Source organism: Rhinatrema bivittatum, chromosome 11, assembly GCF_901001135.1.
Source record: "Rhinatrema bivittatum chromosome 11, aRhiBiv1.1, whole genome shotgun sequence".
In the NCBI taxonomy this organism is placed as follows: Eukaryota; Metazoa; Chordata; class Amphibia; order Gymnophiona; family Rhinatrematidae; genus Rhinatrema; species Rhinatrema bivittatum.
This window is the reverse complement of record NC_042625.1, coordinates 4166474-4187080: the sequence shown is the minus strand read 5'-3', so window position 1 is coordinate 4187080 and position 20607 is coordinate 4166474. Positions and strand designations below refer to the sequence as shown.

General features: G+C 42.8%; 1 protein-coding gene across 9 annotated transcripts in view; it reads right to left on the bottom strand.

Moving 5' to 3' along the window:
- Nucleotides 1-20607, bottom strand: part of CLASRP (CLK4 associating serine/arginine rich protein) — a 531120-nt gene that overhangs the window by 113855 nt on the left and 396658 nt on the right. For all 9 annotated transcript variants that reach the window (XR_003859212.1, XR_003859213.1, XR_003859215.1 and 6 more), the window contains 2 exons: nucleotides 2203-2263; nucleotides 1672-1730 (listed from right to left, as the gene is read on the bottom strand). Coding sequence is in view for 4 of the 9 variants with exons in the window: in XM_029620007.1 (XP_029475867.1) it covers nucleotides 1672-1730; nucleotides 2203-2263 (120 nt within the window). In the remaining 5 variants the exon portion in view is untranslated. The remainder of the gene's footprint in view (nucleotides 1-1671; nucleotides 1731-2202; nucleotides 2264-20607) is intronic.

The following is a 20607-nucleotide window of genomic DNA, read 5'->3' as shown; positions in this document are numbered from 1 at the left end:
TGAAGTATCAGACTTTCTCCCCTGCCGTTGAAGCAGAGAGCTTTGCTGGATATGCTTGAAGTATCGGACTTTCTCCCCTGCCGTTGAAGCAGAGAGCTATGCTGGATATGCTTGAAGTATCGGACTTTCTTCCCTGCCGTTGAAGCAGAGAGCTATGCTGGATATGCATTGAAAGTGAAGTATGAGGCTTATTTGATTTGGGGTAGTAACTGCCATAAAAAGCAAGCTACTCCCTGCTTTTTTGTGAATGCAAATATTTTTTTTTCCCCACATTCATTTACAACCTCTAGACTTTATGGATCCACAGTGTTTATCCCACACCCCTTTGAGTCTTTCACACTTCTGTGAAAGACTTATCATCTTAGGATCATCCCCCTCTGTACAAGTATTTCACCCTCTTCTATAGGATCCATATCCATATTCTCACCCCTGGAAGGTTACCATGGGCTGCTACCTACTGTCCTCTGACGAACCTCCTGATTTCAAAACCAAACCTGGATCGGGCTCAAGTCTCTGTTTTTTTTTTTGGACAGGAAGAGATAGCAGGACCCCTATATCAAAGGGGTTCCCTTTGGGAGAGGTCCTTTTGCACCAGTGCCTCTTCTTAATCAAAAAAGCTATGTGCATAAGCAGCACAAACCCTGGTGAAAAAAGCTTATCAAAAAAATACACAGCTCGCTCTGAGCTACAATGTTGAGCACTAATCCCCCCGCCACAGGAGACAAACATGAGAGATCCATTTTCCCCTCCCCCGAGTTCACTTGAACTGGAGGAGAAGATGATATGGCCGCCATTCCTGTGTCATCTACATCCCTGGCATGGACTGTCTGTGCCCCGGAGGTGCTTATTTTTTCCACCAGGTTTCTTCAGTGGTGGAAAAAGAGGTTCCCGAAAGTATTCCCCAACATTCATGCAGCCTGCACACAAACCAAAGGCCTGCTACTTAGTCCTGCAGTATTCCTGCTCAGTGGGAATGGCCATACTTTCAGAGCTGCACCATATAAAAATAATAGCAAACCTCTGCTGACATTGTTCTTCTCTGAAGCCAAGAATGTCCTCAGAAGGCCCAGATTATGAGCAGAGCACCGCTGAACCTCCTCTTTCCAGGACTCAGGCTCTGCCATTACCCTCTTTTTTTTTTTTTTTAAACTTCTTAAAGAGACTAGGTTCCCCCCCCCCCAAACAACCCCTCCCCTGAGAAAAAATCCAATACTTCTCTTTTTGAAGTCTTCTTAGAAAGGAGGAATCAGCCAATGAGAGGGAGAAGAGGATAAGGAATGAGGAAGCCAGTACCACTAGCTATCTAACCCTCCTGCCTCACACAAAGGCCACTGACCACAGGCTTTACACCCTATTTTACCAGGACCTAGCATCTTTGGGAGAAATTGTGCCATAAAGCTCAACTGCAAGTTAGACACTTCTACTATCTGCTGCAGAGAGAATACTGAAAGACTGCAGCTGGCACAGTAACTTAAGTACCAACAGTACAGTAAAGCTTTTCTTCTCTGTCAATATCTGCTGGTAGGAGATAGAACCTCATTAATCTGGACTGGTCTAGGGAACGATAAGGAAAAGCTCTTTGGGAAAAGGGAAATTATGAATATATGAATTATTTCATATACTGTTAAACACAGTAATGAAATTTCGTAAATGATAAATCAAATTTCTCACCTGTCGTTCATGTTCCTGCTGGATCATCTTCTCCTGTGCTGCTCGTTTATCAGCTTTAACTAAATAAAGAAAAGAAAATAAGCAGTGAAGGAATGGTCATAATGGAAGAGGGAAGACAATAGAAGGAAAGGTACCCGGGATTGCCGGAGACAGAAAAAACTGACATGAGTGTGAAAAAGAAGGCATCAGGCACTTGAGTGTGAAGGGTATGGCACAAGTGAGTGCAAGGATGACTGTGTATAGGTGTGAGGAGAAGGGACTGGCATATGCAAAGACTCTGGATATGAGAAGGTGGCACCAGGCACATGTGAGAAAACCACCACATGGGTGTGAGGGATGGTGCTGGGTGTCTGCAAGAATTCCACATGAGTGTGAAAGGAAATGTACCACATGCATGTGATGACTTTACGAAGGTGTGAAGGGAAAGGAGCTGAGTGCATGCAAGGACTACGCCATCTGCATGGGAGAGAAAAACACCAGGTACACGTGAGGAGAACAGAGGAGATTTATGAGCAAGATGCCCATTCTTACACTGCTTGTTAAGAGCTTTCTGCATTCGCAGCTTCAGTTTTTCCTGAGGCGTGAGCTTGGGCTGCACAGAAAGAGAATTTCATGTCAGCTAGAGTATCATATCCTACCATCATAGAGATTTGAGAGATCTTGGAGTCATACACCTTCAACAGTGCATCAGAACTTTAGGATGCAGGAAGAACAGACATACAACAATGCTCCACACTGCAGAAAGCACTCATCCCTCGAGAAAAAGAACTTGTTACACTAATGCAGCTTATAGGGCAACTCCATGTTCAAAATTCAAAGTGCCTGACTGCCTAATCAATCTGTAACTAGGCTCAGGGTTGACCGACCAATTTTAGGTTCAGTTTAGTCACGAGTTAGCTGACTTTGAACGAGCTTCTAAACAAAATCATGGCAGGATCATACAGGAATCCATCCAAGGAAACTACAGGAATTAAGTGGTTGCTTGACTATTTCAATTTTTTCAGGAGTCAATTTAATTTAGGATAGGAGGGTTTCCCAAGACTAGCTAAGAGAATATGAAGTGCCCATAATCAAAAAGGAATCAAATCAGAACTAAAAAACTACAGACCAATAAACTAAACATCAATTCTAGGGAAAACCCAGAAAGTTACACTAAGAAAGCAGATGATTGCTTGGAGGGAAGGGGAATGATTAATGAGAATCAGCATGGGTTCAGGAATAACATGACCCATCAGACCAACCTTATTGGTCTTTATGAAAATGTCAGTCACCAACCTGATATGGAAAAACATGATTGATAGAGTTTCTGGATTTTGCTGAAATGTTTGATGCGGCAAAAAGCTGATTTTCAAATGAAGGAAGAAGAGGTTTAAGGACAACATTTGTAAGTGGATTAGGAACTGATTTGAAAGGGATGCTACAAAGGATCTTAATTAATGGTATATATTCTTATTGGGCCACTATTATTTAATGCTTTCATCAATAATGTGGAAGAAGGAGCAAATGAGAAATTACGACTTACCTCATAATTTTCTTTTCTTTAGGTCAGTCAGGTGAATCCAGAATACATAGGTTATGCATTCCTACTAGCAGATGGAGACGGAGTAATTGACGTCTCAGTATATACCCTCCTGCAGTTACATCGGCTTGCCAGTATTCTTTTCAAAAGCATCTGTGGACAGACTAGCAAAAAACTTCATGAAAAACAGATAACCATTACAATACTCAACCAACATGCAACATTGAGCTCAGACAAGAATGTAATAACACTAATCTAGGAACTGGAGTAACACTTACCAGTAAACCCATAACACGTAGGCACACAGGAGGATCATTATGCAATCATACAGCAGCCAAGGGAGGGAAGTTGGATTCATCTGACAGACTTAAAGAAAAGGAAATTATCAGGTAAGTAGTAATTTCTCATTTCTTAGTGTCCAGTCAGATGATTCCAGAACAAGTGGGATGTACCCAAGCTACTCTCGAATAGGGCAGGGGGCAAATGCAAAGGCTGTGTCCTCCTGGGCTTGCACATCCAGATAATAATACCTGGAAAAGTGTGTAAGGAGGACCATGTTGCAGCTGGGCAAATGTTGACAGGAGACAACAATCTAACTTCTGCTCATGACACTGTCTGAGCTCAAGTGGAATGGGCCCGAACTGAACTAGGCAACAGCTTCCCAGCATCCACGTATGCGGTCGTTACTATCTCCTAAATCCAGTGAGCTATTGTAGCCCGCAAGACTGGCTCTTCCTGTCTAATACCACTATGGAGGGAAAACACGCAACCCGACCTACGCAAAAGCCCAGTGACCTCCCTACACCTGACAATATGCTGCTTGACATCCAAGGGCCGAAACAGAAGTGACTCTTCTACATCTCTCTTCCTGACCAGAGATGGCAGGAAGACAGACTGGTTCAATTGAAACTCAGAGACCACTTTCGGTAAAACGAGAAACGGCTCCTGGCAAGACAAGGCCTGCACCTTGGAAACCCTACGTGCAAAACAATTTGCCACAAGAAACACTGTTGTCAAGGTCAGAAACCACAAGGACAGAGTACATGGCGATCGAAACATAGGGCCTACCAAAAAATGCAAAACCAAATTGAGACTCCTTAGGGGCACAGGAAACGTAAAGGAAGGTAAAGATGTTCCACTCCTTTCAGAAAACAGACCACATTAGAATGAGCCAACAAAGATCCACATCGACCGGACCCTTGAAAAAGGCGAGAACCTTTGTACTTATACCCTTAAGAAATAAAGGGCCAAGCCTTTATTCAAGCCATCCTGCAAAAATTCCAAAATGAATGGTATCTTGACCAAACAAGGAAGAGTACCGTGATTCTATGAGGAAAGACTAAAGAGGTTAGGACTTTTCAGCTTGGAGAAGAGACGGCTGAGGGGGGATATGATAGAGTTGTTTAAAATCATGAGAGGTCTAGAACGGGTAGATGTGAATCGTTTTTTTACTTTCGGATAATAGAAAGACTAGGGGGCACTCCATGAAGTTAGCATGTGGCACATTTAAAACTAATTGGAGAAAGTTCTTTTTCACTCAACGCACAATTAAACTCTGGAATTTGTTGCCAGAGGATATGGTTAGTGCAGTTAGTATAGCTGTGTTTAAAAAAGGACTGGATAAGTTCTTGGACAAGAAGTCCATTACCTGCTATTAATTAAGTTGACATATAATAACCACCGCTATTATTAGCAATGGTAACATGGAATAGACTTAGTTTTTGGGTACTTGCCAGGTTCTTATGGCCTGGATTGGCCACTGTTGGAAACAGGATGCTGGGCTTGATGGACCCTTGGTCTGACCCAGTATGGCATATTCTTATGTTCTTATCCTCGAAGCAGGCCTCAAACACTCTCCAAATCTGCACATAGGCCAAGGAAATGGAGAACTTTCTAGCTCTTAGCAAAGTGGAGATCACTGCCGCAGAGTATCCATGTTTCAGCAACTGAGCATATTGTAAGACAAAATTGAATCGAATCTATGTGAAGGACAGGCCCCTGCTGCAACAGGTTCCTGTGTGCCAGAAGTCGAAAAGGCGAACCAGGAGCCTCCGCAGATCTGCATGCCATGGAATCCTGGGCCAATTTGGAGCAACCAAGAGCCCATCCCTCTATGGTGTATGATCCTTCGAAACAATCTGCTCAACTTGGGCCATGGAGGAAAGGCATACTGCAACTTGTCTTCCAGCCACTCCTGCACTAGGGCATTGATCCCCAATGACCTCAGATCTCTTCTGCGGCTGAAGAATCACAAAACTTACACAGTGCGCAAAGTCGCCAACAAGTCTAGGAATGGGAAACCCCAGTGATCCCAAATCAGCTGAAAGTCCTCGTCTGACAATGCCCACTCTCCTGAGTCCAGACTCTCCCTGCTGAGAAAGTCTGCTCTTACGTTGTCTTAGCATGCGAGGCTGAGATCATCTGGAGATACACCTCAGCCCATTCCATAAGATGATCTAGTTCCTGTGACCGTTGCTAGCTTTTGGTACCTCCCTGCTGATTGACTTAAGCCACAATTGTTGCATTGTCCGACATTATGCAGACCAAGTGTCCCTCCACCCTGTCACCAAACTGTAAACATGCCATCTGGACCGCCCTGGCCTGCAGGCAATTGATGTTCCAGAGAGACACTCTGCACTCCAGTGCCCTTGCACCATCAGCTACTGACAGTGAGCTCTCCAAGGAGACTCACATCCATTGTCAGGACTATCTAATCTGGAGGGGATAGCGAAACTCCCTTCCATAGATGATCTACCTGCAGCCACCACTGCAGCTGGGAAAAGACCTCCATTGACAGGTGGAGCAGAATCGAGTAGTCCTAAGACTGCGGATTATGCCAAGACAGCAGGGAGAGCTGAAGAGGACACATATGTGCCCTTGCCCACAGCACAACTTCCAGGGGGCCGCCATTAAGCCAAAGATCTGCAGGTAAAACCATATGTCAGACGCAGAATGTTCAACAACAGACAGAGTTGAGCTAGCAACTTCTGAATTTGAGCTTCAGGCAGGAACACCTTGGCCTGCTTTGTGTCGAACTGAATCCCCAGGTATTCCAGCAACTGAGTAGGCTGAAGACAGCTCTTGGCTAGGTTCACCACCTGGCCGAGCTTCCACATTAGGGAAATTGCCTTGCGAATAATCAGGCAGCTCTCTTCCAGTGATTTGGCGCGAATCAGCCTGTCATCCAAATACGGGTGTACTAGGAATCCATCCTCTCTCAACTCTGCCACAACTACCACCATTACCTTGGAACAGGTTCTGGGAGCAGTGGCCAGATCAAGAGGAGCGCCCGAAACTGAAAGTGGTGTCCCAGAACTGCGAACCACAGGAAGCATTGATGTTACAATCTGATGGGAATGTGGAAGATATGCCTTTGACAGATCCAGAGAGGCAAGAAATTACCCCGACTGCATGGCCATTATCACCAAGCGCAATGTCTTCATGCGAAAATGCTTCACTCGCAGATGAAGACTGATGCCTTTGAGATTCAGGATAGGAAGAAAAGAGCCCTCCTCCTTTGGCACAACAAAATAAAAAAATTGCCCTGCATTTTCTTGAGATATGGGCACTGGGATCACAGCCCTCATAGTGAGGAGCCTTGCCAATGCATTTTCCACTGCCTTTTTTTTTGTGATGAGTGGCAAGGAGACACCACAAACACGCCCCAAGGAACATTGTGAAACCTCAACGCATATTCCGATGTAATTTCGACCCACCTCTGATAAAAGAGAGAGGCATCCCCCTATATTCTGTTCCTGAGGGCGGGTCGGCAAACCTTCACTGGGAGGCTCCACCATCTGAGCTTGCACCTCTTCTGGGTTGTTGGGGATGAAAGGACTGAGAACCACTGAAGGGTTGAGTCCTCTGAAGGTTGCTCCTCTACAGGGTCGAAAACACTTGGATCCTCTAGCATGACCTCTTATGTGAAGGGAGCGCTGCGCCTGCTTCTTATCCTCTGGCAAATGAGGAACCGGAGATTCACTCCACTTATTGGCCAGTTTCTTCAACTCGCAACCAAAGGCGAGCTGTTAAAGGGCAATTTGGTGAGGTTAGCCTTGGAGGTCGCATCAACCAACCAATTTCTCAAATATAACTGGCCGCTAATATCAAAGCCACTCCTCTGGCTGAAATGCAGACCAAATCACAGCCAGCCTCCACCAAGAAGTCAGCAGCTGGTTCCACAACTGCCCTGGAGTTCACCCTAGAGTCATAACCATCTGGGAAAGAAGCAAATAAGAGCGAGCCACCAAGGAATAACAAGAAGCGATCTGCAAGATAATTGTCATGGCTTCAAATGCTTGCTTAAGGATAGTCTCAATCTTTTTAGCATGAGAATCCTTCAAGGTCGCTTCTTCTTCCACGTAATAGTGATTCGCTTGGAGACTGCACACACAAGAGCATTTCTACCTTGGGAAAAATATATGTGCTCTCTTACCACTGGATCCAGAGGGTACAGGCTTTCCAAAATCTGACCCCCTTTGAAAATATCCGCTGGGGCTCCCTACTCAAGATCAATGAATTCCTGAATGGCCTCCATCATGGGGAAAAAACAAGAGACTTTATTGCAAGGAAACCAAAATGGGATTTCTCTTTGGCTCAGATACTGAATCTGCCCCAGGAACTCCAAGCAATTTTCAAGGTCTGAGAAATCAGAGCTGGCAGTTGGAAACGCAAAATAGTTCCATAAGGTTTTAATCCAGGGGAATTTCACCATCCTCAAGAGAGGCAGGATCGGCATCATCTGTGCCGTCCGGATCTCCATCCAGAGGACCCGCTGGTACCCAACAAAAAAATCCAGGCAAGGGTTTCCCTCTGCGCCTCTGCTCTAGGAACATGGGACAGGGAAGAGGCCTGCACCTGAAGAAAGGACTGCAACCCCTGGAAAAATTCTACCCATGAAAAAGTAGAAGCATCCAGATCAAAAGGGACCCGAGGTGTACACACTGAGCTATCTTAGGGGAGTTCCAAAATCAGGTGCCCCATCTGAATCGTCTTTACCCAGTCCCACATCTGGCTGGGAAGAACCAGGCTTAGTGAAATCAGTGGAAGACAATTCACCCTAAGCCTCCAAACAGCACTGGCACAAATCAGTGAGCACTCCTAGCTGAGATGCCTGTATATAAGTCTCTCACTATAATTCACAAAACCATCCACAATCAGCACTCGCTCCAGCTAAAAAAAATCCCACTACGACTCCACACTTCAAAAAGACCAGTTAGAACTGCTTATAAAGGAACCCTACACATTTCCCCCCCCCCCCCCCCCCCTTCTCAAATCCATTCTTCACACCTCCACTAGGGAATGTGCCTTCTCCGCAGTTGGGCCATCCCTTTGGAACACCTTGCCTCCTGACCTATGCCAGGAACATTGCCCACTGACCTTTAAAAAAAAAAAGACATGGCTGTTCAAACAAGCCTATCCTTAACCATCTAATCAGTAATGTTATATTCCTCACTCGATATTTTATTTTGTTCTACATATTTATTTTGTATATACTATTGTTATAACATATTTCATTCATCTGTTCCTCTTACTGTTGTGATTCCATATATTTATACTGTTACTCAACCATTCCTCTCTGCTTACTCTCTTCCAACCTCCAAGTTCCAGTAACCCTCATTCATTGTAACTTACCTCTTCCCTTAACTCTATCAGTGGCTCTCTAGTTACGATTAGTGTTAATGTTAAATATCCCATGTTTGATGTAAACCGATGTGATAGGACTTGTGTCATGAATGTCGGTATAGAAAAGAATTAAATAATAATAATTAATAATATAACAAGCAGTGCAAAGAGAAAGACACTTAGGCTTCTTAGGCACAGGTGCCATGATGGCCAACAACGCACCGAGCAGCGACCGGAGGCGTGTGTGTGTAGTTTTTTTTCGTTTAGGATGGGTGCTCAGCTAGGCGCCTAGAAATTATTCATCTAACACTTATATGCACACACCTAGGTGCTTACCGAAGCGGCCAAAAATTAAGCACACAAAAAACTTAAGAGCCCAGTACTACTTGTGCACATAGGTAAGCACGCGGCCACTACGTGTCGCTTAACGTGGGCGCACAGACTACAAGGCCCCACTGTGCACCCAAAATCTCAGTGCACAACGAGATGTACATGCCAGACAAACAATGCTGTAGATGGCATGCTTAGAAAGCGTGCGAAAAGCTGTTGCAGCCTACCACATGGAGTGCAGCGAAAAGCCTCGCCTAAGGAGGCTGCTCAGCCTGCCTGGCTGCCCACATCCCTTGACCTCCCATGGAGCGGAACGAATGTCGGACCAACAAGCCAAGCACGGAGACTGGGGGGAGGAAACCCTATATAACAAAAAACCTCCTGCCAAGTCTCTATATCTCTTTTTTTTTTTTTAAACTTACCAGAGCTCAGCTGTACCTGACTGAGCACAGAAATAGTCTCTGGCTGCGGGGGGAGAGGGCATGTGCAGTCACTGCCTCGCTTGGCTTCCTGCATACGCTGCCTTTCAGCTGCTCAAGCAGCTAAGTCCATACCGGCAAAACCAATTACTGGACAAAGGGACCATCTGAGGGACCATAGAAATCACCTCAGGAATTCTCTACTGGGGGAGGGAACATTTGGTATCACTGCGGGAGAGTGAGGCGAATTTTATCCTTAATTCTCCTTTATTTTAAAATGAAGCAATCTCCAGTGGGGAGATGAATATCCACCATCTGCTGGAGACAGAGAATACTGGCAGGTTTATGTAACTGCAGGAGTGTATATACTATGACATCAGTTATTCTGTCTCCATCTACTGGTAGGAATGCATCCCCACTTGTTCTGGATTCATCTGACTGGACGCTAAGACAGACTGATATTACCATTTTTGCTGATAAAAGGAAACACTAGCTTTGGAAGAGCAATTTTCAAAAGCAATCAGAGTAATGTGATTGAAAATTGCCTTCACCCTACCTGGTTAAAAGTATGCATAAGGATCAACATTTCAGCCACAATAAGAGTAGGTAATCCCAAGAGTGTGGTTAAAGAAGGGAATTAAAACACAGATTAAATTTTCAAATATTTATGCATTATTTTCAATGGAAAAAGTATCCTCAGAAAAAGTAGATGCAAATGCTTACAGGCAATTTTCAAAGGGAAAGTATGCAGATATTTTCCCTTTGAAAACTGATGCAAAGCCTGCAGTTAAACTGCAAACTTTGCATTAAAGTGGATAGTTTTGAAAATTGCCCCATTATAAAGACACAGCAGGATTCACTAATTCTGTAGAAGAACTTAGCCATCTAGCTAAGTACAATGAATGCATTTGTAGCGTAAGAAAGCAAAATTGCTTACCTGTAACTAGTATTATCCATGGATAGCAGTTTAAGTAAATCACACATATGGGATTGACAGCATTGAGCATGGATGGTTCCCTAGCTACAGCTAGTAAAACGTTTATGCTGCTACTGAGCACATGTGGGGGCTGCTCTGAGGTCCCTTCAGTTATATATGAAAGTTTAAATTTAAAAATATATGTATTTTTGTAACTTCAAGGGGAGATGGGAGGGGATGGGTGATTGACTTATCTTGCTGTCAACAAAGAACACCAGTTATAGATAAGCAACTTTGCTTTCCCTATGGACAAGCAGGAATGTCAGTCCCACATGAGGGGGACTATGAAGTTAAGGGTTGTTTTGAAGTACCCAGATTTCAATACCTCCAAAACAGCCTGCACAATCTGGGTGTTTGCAATATGGTGTCAGCGACAAAATGTTGTTTTTTAACACTTTGAAAAGGTTCTTTAAAACTGATCATCCAACAGTTTTGTCCCTATGGAAGTCAGTATCTAGGCAATAATAAGAAGTGACAGTGTATGTTCTGAGCTCCAAGTTTGACAGAGGAAGAACCCAGGTGAGCTTTGGTGTCAGCCATTGCTCTTATATTGTGAATATTGACATGTTTTTACCATAAACTGAAATGCAATCAAATTCAATTTGCCATGGCATGTTTGCTAACAGGCAAGTCAGATCTATTTAGTTCAGAAGTCATGAAGAATTGTGAAGACTTGCGGAAATCCTCAGTTCTATCTAAGTAGAAGGAAAAGAGCAATTACTTCTTACTTGATAATTTTCTGTCCTTGAGTCCAGTGGATTATGCTCACTGACCAGCAGATGGAGATCAACAGGCTTGCTGATGTCACTCCTTGTATGCATCAGTGCTGACACCAGCCTGCCAGTATTTCTGTAACAAGCTAACTGTGGACAACTATTTCCAATAATTGACTATACAACTCAACCACAGAATTGAACTGTGATCTATCTCATTGTCTTTTTTCCCCAATAAGACTTCCAGAAGACCCATTAAAAGGTAAGAAAGAAGTCTCACAACATACAAAAGGAACCACTCACGCACACACCAGCATAGCAATGGAAGGATCTTAATGCTATCCCTTTTTTAACTTTCCTCCCCATTACACATATCTTTGAAATCTTCAGAAGGGAAGGAAAAATGTGGCAGCAAAGACAAGGTCCTGGACTGGTCTGACTGGAATCAGGGAAAGTAAATTATTAGGTAAGAAGTAATTTCACAGTTTTCTTCATCCAGTCAGATCAGTGGGATGTACTCAAGCTAATCCCTAAAATGGTGGGATACTGCCCCAGGCCCTTGCAAAACTGCTAAGACAAAGGAGGCCTCTTCCCGGACTCTGATATCCAAGCAAATGTTATGTAAGGAAGACCAAGTTTCTATCTTATAAATCTGCAAGAGAGATATCAATCTTAGCTTGGCACAAGAAGCAGCCTGAGCTCTTGTGGAATGCATCCGTACCTGCTTGGGCAAAGAAGCATCAGAATCAATACAAATGGCCATAATCATTTCCTTAATCCAAAGTGCCACCATAACCCTAGTGGCTGCTTCACCCTTCTGCATCCATAGTAGAAAATGAAAAGATGATCTGACCTCTGAAATGCATAAGTAACCTTGAGATATCTTACCAGCAGCCATCTGACATCCAAGGCACAAAGAAGACTTAAAACAAAATATTGTTATTACTGTTATTGCTTTCAAATTGAATTCCTCCTCTGTGTCACCTTGAAGCAATGCCTTGCTTCATACGTATTGTTCCACAAGACAATTGTGCTCCGCTCGACAAGGCCTGATGGACATTCCGTTGGTGCATCACATGAGACTATGCAACACTAGAGACAGTGCCTGCTCTGTCGCAGCTCCTATCCTCTGGAATTCCTTTCCAGAGGCTCTACACTTGGTTGAAGGTTTGAAAATGTTTGAACGGCCTTATTTTCAAAAGAGTTTTAAACAGGCATACTACTAGACATTGGGACATTGAATTAAGCTCTTTCCCACTGTTATTTCTGATGCCTCAGACTTACATATATGTGTTTGAGACTGTTTTCAAGTTATTTGTTATTCTTGTTTTTTTTGTACATTGTCTAGTGTATTGTTTTAGGCGATTCACAACTCTAATAAAGAAAGATAAAGAAAGGGAAGGGAATCAACTGATTTAAATGAAAAACAGAGACCGCCTTTGGCAAAAAGGAAGGAACCATGCAAATGTGGACAGACTCCTTGGTAATCAACAAGAAAGGCTCCCTAAAGAAAGAGCCTGCAACTCTCAGACTCTAGCTGAACTGTCTTCAAGGTAAGAAGTTTCAGAGAAATAGAATCTTGAGGGTACAGATGGCAGCTCTCGAATATTATAGGGGGTGCATTCAGGAATGACCACTGTCTTTGCATCTAAATGTGTCTTGGTTCTTGAGAGGAGTTAATCATATCAGGTCTTCATGGTAGATTCTGGTTCCATCTTGGAATACTGCGACTGAGGTAATCTGCTTCAATATTGTCCACTCCCGCTAAGTGAAATACTATCAAGGCCTTCAGATTCTCTTTTCTCCAAGCAAGGAGCAGGTCGATTTCCAAAACCACTTGAGGATTTCTGTTACCTCCCTGATAGTTTATGTAAACTACTGCTGTGGCATTGTTTAACATTGCCCTGATGGCGACCAAAATGATAAAGGGGATGGAACGATTCCCCTATAAGGAAAGGCTAAAGAGATTAGGACTCTTCAAGCTTTGAGAAGAAACAGCTGAGGGGAGATATTATTAGAGGTCTATTAAATGAGTGGAGTAGAACGGTGTAACGGTGGTGGGGCCACTTGGCAACAGTGATCATAACATGATCAAATTTAAACTAATAACTGGAAGGGGGACAATAAGTAAATCTGCAGCTCTAACACTAAATTTTAAAAAGGGAAACTTTGATAAAATGAGAAAAATAGTTAGAAAAAAACTGAAAGGTGCAGCTGCAAAGGTTAAAAGTGTTCAACAGGCATGGACATTGTTTAAAAATACAATCCTAGAGGCGCAGTCCATATGCATTCCGCGCATTAAGAAAGGTGGAAGGAAGGCAAAACGATTACCATCATGGTTAAAAGGTGAGGTGAAAGAGGCTATTTTAGCCAAAAAAAATCCTTCAAAAACTGGAAGAAGGATCCATCTGAAGAAAATAGGATACAACATAAGCATTGTCAAGCTAAGTGTAAAACATTGATAAGACAGGCGAAGAGAGAATTTGAAATGAAATTGGCCATAGAGGCAAAAACTCATAATAAAAACTTTTTTAAATATATCCAAAGCAAGAAACCTGTGAGGGAGTCGGTTGGACCATTAGATGACAGAGGGGTTAAAGGGGCTCTTAGGGAAGATAAGGCCATTGCAGAAAGACTAAATGAATTCTTTGCCTCCGTGTTTACAAATGAGGATGTTGGGGAGATACCAGTTCCGGAGATGGTTTTCAGGGGTGATGAGTCAGACGAACTGAACGAAATCACTGTGAACCTGGAAGATGTAGTAGGCCAGATTGACAAACTAAAGAGTAGCAAATCACCTGGACCGGATGGTATGCATCCTAGGGTTCTGAAGGAACTAAAAAATGAAATTTCTGATCTATTAGTTAAAATTTGTAACCTATCATTAAAATCATCCATTGTACCTGAAGACTAGAGGGTGGCTAATGTAACCCCAATATATAAAAAAGGCTCCAGGGGCGATCCAGGTAATTATAGACCAGTGAGCCTGACTTCAGTGCCGGGAAAAATAGTGGAAACAATTCTCAAGAACAAAATTGTAAAGCATATTGAAAGACATGATTTAATGTAACATAGTCAACATGGATTTACCCAAGGGAAGTCTTGCCCAACAAATCTGCTTCATTTTTTTGAAGGGGTTAATAAACATGTGGATAAAGGTGAACCGGTAGATGTAGTGTATTTGGATTTTCAGAAGGCGTATGACAAAGTCTCTCATGAGAGGCTTCTACGAAAACTAAAAAGTCATGGGATAGGAGGCGATGTCCTTTTGTGGATTACAAGCTGGTTAAAAGTCAGGAAACAGAAAGTAGGATTAAATGGTCAATTTTCTCAGTGGAAAAGGGTAAACAGTGGAGTGCCTCAGGGATCTGTACTTGGACCGGTGCTTTTCAATATATATATAAATGATCTGGAAAGGAATACGACGAGTGAGGTTATCAAATTTGCAGATGATACAAAATTATTCAGAGTAGTTAAATCACAAGCAGACTGTGATACATTGCAGGAGGACCTTGCAAGACTTGAAGATTGGGCATCCAAATGGCAGATGAAATTTAATGTGGACAAGTGCAAGGTGTTGCATATAGGGAAAAATAACCGTTGCTGTAGTTACACGATGTTAGGTTCTATATTAGGAGCTATCACCCAGGAAAAAGATCTAGGCATCATAGTGGATAATACTTTAAAATCGTCAGCTCAGTGTGCTGCAGCAGTCAAAAAAGCAAATAGAATGTTAGGAATTATTAGGAAGGGAATGGTTAATAGAACGGAAAATGTCATAATGCCTCTATATCGCTCCATGGTGAGACCACACCTTGAATACTGTGTACAATTCTGGTCGCCGCATCTAAAAAAAGATATAGTTGCGGTGGAGAAGGTACAGAGAAGGGCAACCAAAATGATAAAGGGGATGGAACAGCTTCCCTATGAGGAAAGGCTGAAGAGATTAGGGCTGTTCAGCTTGGAGAAGAGACGGCTGAGGGGGGATAGGATAGAGGTCTTTAAGATCATGAGAGGTCTTGAACGAGTAGATGTGACTCGGTTATTTTCACTTTCGAATAAATGAAGGACTAGGGGGCATTCCATGAAGTTAGCAAGTAGCACATTTAAGACTAATCAGAGAAAATTCTTTTTCACTCAACGCACAATAAAGCTCTGGAATTTGTTGCCAGAGGATGTGGTTAGTGCATTTAGTGTAGCTGGGTTCAAAAAAGGTTTGGATAAGTTCTTGGAGGAGAAGCCCATTAATGGCTATTAATCAATTTTACTTAGGGAATAGCCACTGCTATTAATTGCATCAGTAGCATGGGATCTTCTTAGTGTTTGGGTAATTGCCAGTTTCATGTGGCCTGGTTTTGGCCTCTGTTGGAAACAGGATGCTGGGCTTGATGGACCCTTGGTCTGACCCAGCATGGCAATTTCTTATGTTCTTAATAAATGTGAATGGGTGGTTTACTTTTTAAATAAGTAAAAGATTACGGGACACACAATGAAGTTACTAAGTCATACATTTAAACTAATAAGAGAAAATATTTCTTTACTCAATGTAAAATTAAGCTCTGGAATTCATTGCCAGGGGATGTTGTGAAAACTGCTATTATAGCTGCGTTTAAAAAAGGTTTGGACAAGTTCCTGGAGGAAATGTCCATAAACCATTATTAAGGTGGAGTTTCAGAAATCCACTGCTCATTCCTGAGATTAGCAGCATGAAATCTATCTACCCGTTGGGATCCTGCCAGTTACTTGTGACCTGGATTAGTCACTGCTGGAATCAGGATACTGACCCAGTATGTCAACCTTATGTTATCTGTTTTTATGCCTGATTCCGTAGCTGAGGAACAAATTCCAGAAGAGCTGGACGAATCATCCTGGTCTCCAAAGGTTGACAGACCAACCTGTTTCTTCTGGAGTTCACTGTCCCTAAACAACTAGCTCGACAATGTGCCCCACCCCTCCCCCCACTCAGAGAGACTGGCATCTGATGTCATTACCACCCATGTTGGGATCTCCAGATCCATTCTTTGTTTCAAGTGCTTGTGCTCCAACTACCATAGCAGACTGACTGATTCCGGGTTACCTGGAGATGAATGGAAAAGCCTGGTACTATGGATTCCATCTGGATGGCAAGGCTGTCTGGAGAGGACTCATGTGAGCCCTTGCCCATGGCACAAGATCCAATACTGCCACCATCGAGCTGACCATACTCTCTGACTCCTGGCCCACCACATTTGGACTTCACCAATCAACTTCTGGATCCTTTGCTCTTTCATTCGAACATGACCCATTCCTGTATCAAACAGTGGCCCAGATGCTCCAGCTTCTGGGATGGCACGAGTTTGTTCATGAGGAAATTGACTATCCACCCCAAGTGCTGCAAAAACTGTACTACCTTTTGAGGGGCTGATATGCTCTCTTGAAGTGACTTTGCCTGTAACAACCAATCATTAAGGTAAGGATGGACCAAAATCTCTTCTTGCACAGTGCCACCTCAACCACTCCTTCTGCCCGTCTGCCTCAGCTGACGCCGAGGCCCAATCAAACGGCAGTGTCTCCCACCCGCTCCTCCCTTACAGCCACCAAGCCACTCTATTAAAAAAAAATGCGCCTACTAACCTTTCCCTCCTTTGTCTCCCGTCTCTCCTCTCTCTCTTTTCTTTACAGATGCCGCAGCCCCGGATCGCACGGCCCCGATGGACCCGGAAGAGCAGCCCGCGCCCCTCCCCTTTGGCGTCGCTGCTGACGTCACGACGTCGGAAAAGTACCAAAGGGGAGGCATTTAAAAGCGGAGCAGACTCGGAGGAGCTGTGCGCCGAATGAGCGCGACAAATACAAACTAGCCAACATAGTCTCCCCCACATTAACAAAAGTCATAAACCTCTCCTTAGAGGAAGGATCCCTTCCAGATAACCTGAAAGGAACAATAATTAAACCAATAATAAAGAAAAAGAACAGTGACCCACTTACACTGCGTAACCTCAGACCAGTATCAAATCTGCCACTAATAGCAAAATTAATAGAAAAAATCGTTCAGAAACAATTAGCTGAACCTAGACAACAATAATATACTGTACCCCTCATAGCAAACATTACAGCACCGAAACCTTACTTCTCTCATTGACTGACAGCATAATGAGAGGGTTTGACAATGGTAAACATTACATCCTTCTAATGCTTGACCTATCCTCTGCCTTTGACACAGTAAATCATGACATACTGCTAAAAAGACTAGACGAAATTGGATTAAAGGAAAAAACTAAAGCCTGGTTCAGATCATACCTAAGTAACAGATATTATCAAGTTCAATAAAAAACACATTGTCAGAGAAAATAAATCTAGTAACTGGAGTACCACAAGGATCAGCACTCTCTGCTTCACTCTTTAATATTTACCTACTTCCACTGTGCCTTCTTCTAGCGGGCCTGGGGATCATACACTACATATACGCCGATGATATTCAATTATTACTACCAATCGAAGACTCACTGGAAAAAACACTAAACCTAGCAATCATGTACCGTGACATCATTAAACTACTAAACCAAATGGAGCTAGTCATTAACACAGAAAAAACTGAATTCCTACATCTTGAACGAAAAAACATGACAGTCATCCAATCTCCGATACTACTAAAAAACAATCAGAAAATTGAAATCAAAGAAGGATATGCCAAACTAATGGTCCTAAGAAAACTTAAACCATCAAACGAACTTCCGAACTGTCCTACAAGCTTTAATATTTGCAAGCACAGACTACTGTAATGCCCTACTATTAGGATTACCATACACGACAATAATACCACTCCAAATACTCCAAAACTCAGCTGCAAGAATTTTGACAGGCAAAAGAAAAAGAGATCATATCACTGAAACGCTAGCTGAAATACACTGGCTGCCAATTGAATACAGGGTAAAATATAAAACCCTTTGCATTATACATAAACTAATCCATGACGAAAAAGCTGAATGGCTAAACACAGCACTCTGCGTCCATGTCCCACAAAGAAACCTGAGATCTGCCAACAAAGCCCTCCTAACCATCCCCTCAGTCAAAACTGCAAAACTAACACAAATCAGAGATAGAGCACTATCATTGGCCGGACCGATACTGTGGAACACCATGTCCACAGAGGTAAGACTACAGAGAGATTTCAAGACTTTCAAAAAGAGCTTAAAGACATGGCTCTTTAGAGAAGCTTATTCACAAGAGAGCAAGAAAGAAACACACTGAAAGCTGTACACACAAAATCTTTATACAGCACTAGTACATTATATGTATGTACGTCATGGTTTGTTTATTGCACCTCTTAATTGAATGTATAAATCTAACAGTCTTTATTGTAGTCACAGGTCAGATTAGACAACACTGAACATATAGCCATTATTATGAAACCATGTTACCGAGCTTATCAGGCACCTCCATTATTAATAATAGGAACAGATGCATATACAATTTACTATATGTGCTTCTATATAAACCATTGTGACGGTAATCCACTGAACGATGGTATAGAAAAGATTTTAAATAAATAAATAAATAAAATTACTTTGAGAAGGTCCTTGGAGTTGTTGCTAAACTGAAAGGTAGGGCCTGGAACTAAAAATGCTGGCCCAACACTACAAAGTGCAGGAAGCACTGATTCTCTCTTAAAGGAATGTGCAGACAAAGCTCCGTAAAATCCAAGGAGGTTAAGAATTGGAGAAATTACTTACCTGATAATTTCGTTTTCCTTAGTGTAGACAGATGGACTCAGGACCAATGGGTATAGTGTACTCCTGAAAGCAGTTGGAGACGGATCAGATTTCAATCTGATGTCAGCCCTAGTACATATACCCCTGTAGAAGTGCAGCTCTTCAGTATTCTCCTCGAAAAGCAATTGTGGATATATGTGTGGCTGAATAACTTGTATAACTTGATTAACTTTATAACTTGGTTAACTTGATTAACTTGAACTGGTTGAATTGCTTATAGCTGAAGACCGCCAGTGCCCTCAACCAAGAAACGTCGACACCCGGTAGGATGGGTGTTCTAATTGGAGGGAAAGCTTGGCTTACCCGTGAATAACTTGCTCTTGGGGATGTCGCCCGAGAATTCCATGAATGACGGCAGCCATGGGTGGGATACTAGTCCATCTGTCTACACTAAGGAAAACAAAATTATCAGGTAAGTAATTTCTCTATTTCCTAGTGTGTAGCAGATGGACTCAGGACCAATGGGATGTATAAAAGCTACTCCCGAACCGGGTGGAAGGCTGCCCGAGGCCCACTTAGTACAGCCCTTGCAAATGCTGTGTCCCCCAACATATAGCACTTGAAAGGGCATCTCTCTTTATTCTCAAAGGGTCAGCTTGGAGTGACAGCAGCTCCTCACCAATCTAAATCTAATTCTCAATGCCTCGAAAACGGAATTTCTACTTATTTCCCCGGAAAACAACAACACCCTTTCACAGCCACCATCTCTCCTTCAAACCTCTCACGTAAGAGACCTAGGAGCCATCATAGACCACCGTCTCAACTTAAAATCATTCATCAACCAAACCACCAAAGATTGCTTTCACAAACTACATATCCCAAAAAGAATAAAACCTTTATTCCACTCACAGGACTTCAGAACAATTCTTCAAGCAATAATCTTCTCCAAACTAGATTATTGTAACTCGCTACTACTAGGTCTACCAGCTTCCCACACCAAACCTCTACAAATGGTCCAGAATACAGCTGCCAGAATCCTGACGAACTCTAGGAGAATGGACCACATCACCCCAATCCTCAAGGACCTTCACTGGTTACCGATCCATTACAGAATCATATACAAATCCATCACCACCATCTACAAAGTCATTCACCAACAAGCCCAGATCAACTTACAAATTCCCTTCAAAAAACACACATCCATCAGACCCATCAGAGAATCCTACAAAGAATCTCTTCAGGTGCCTCACGCAAAAACCATTCATCATAAATCTCTCAGTGCCAGAGCATTCTCAACCGTAGGTCCACCATTATGGAACTCCATCCCAGCGGACCTGAGACAAGAACCCTGCCTTCCAACATTTAGAAAAAGGCTGAAAACTTGGCTTTTTAAAAAAGCCTTTCCAATCCCTGACTGAGACCTACACCAGACATCTTAACCACACTATCCAAGCTCCGACTGAGACCTACACCCGAATCTCAACCATACTATAAAAAATTGGTTTTAAATAACAAACCTAGTCATTCGCTGCCATCACCTTCACATTATTAACACTATCATTTACTATACAAACCACATTTAATCGGACTCAATCTTGTAACCTTGTAAATAAGTTGCTGTAAGTTAAATCCCCCTCTTCTCACCTCCAAGTCCCAGTTATTTATT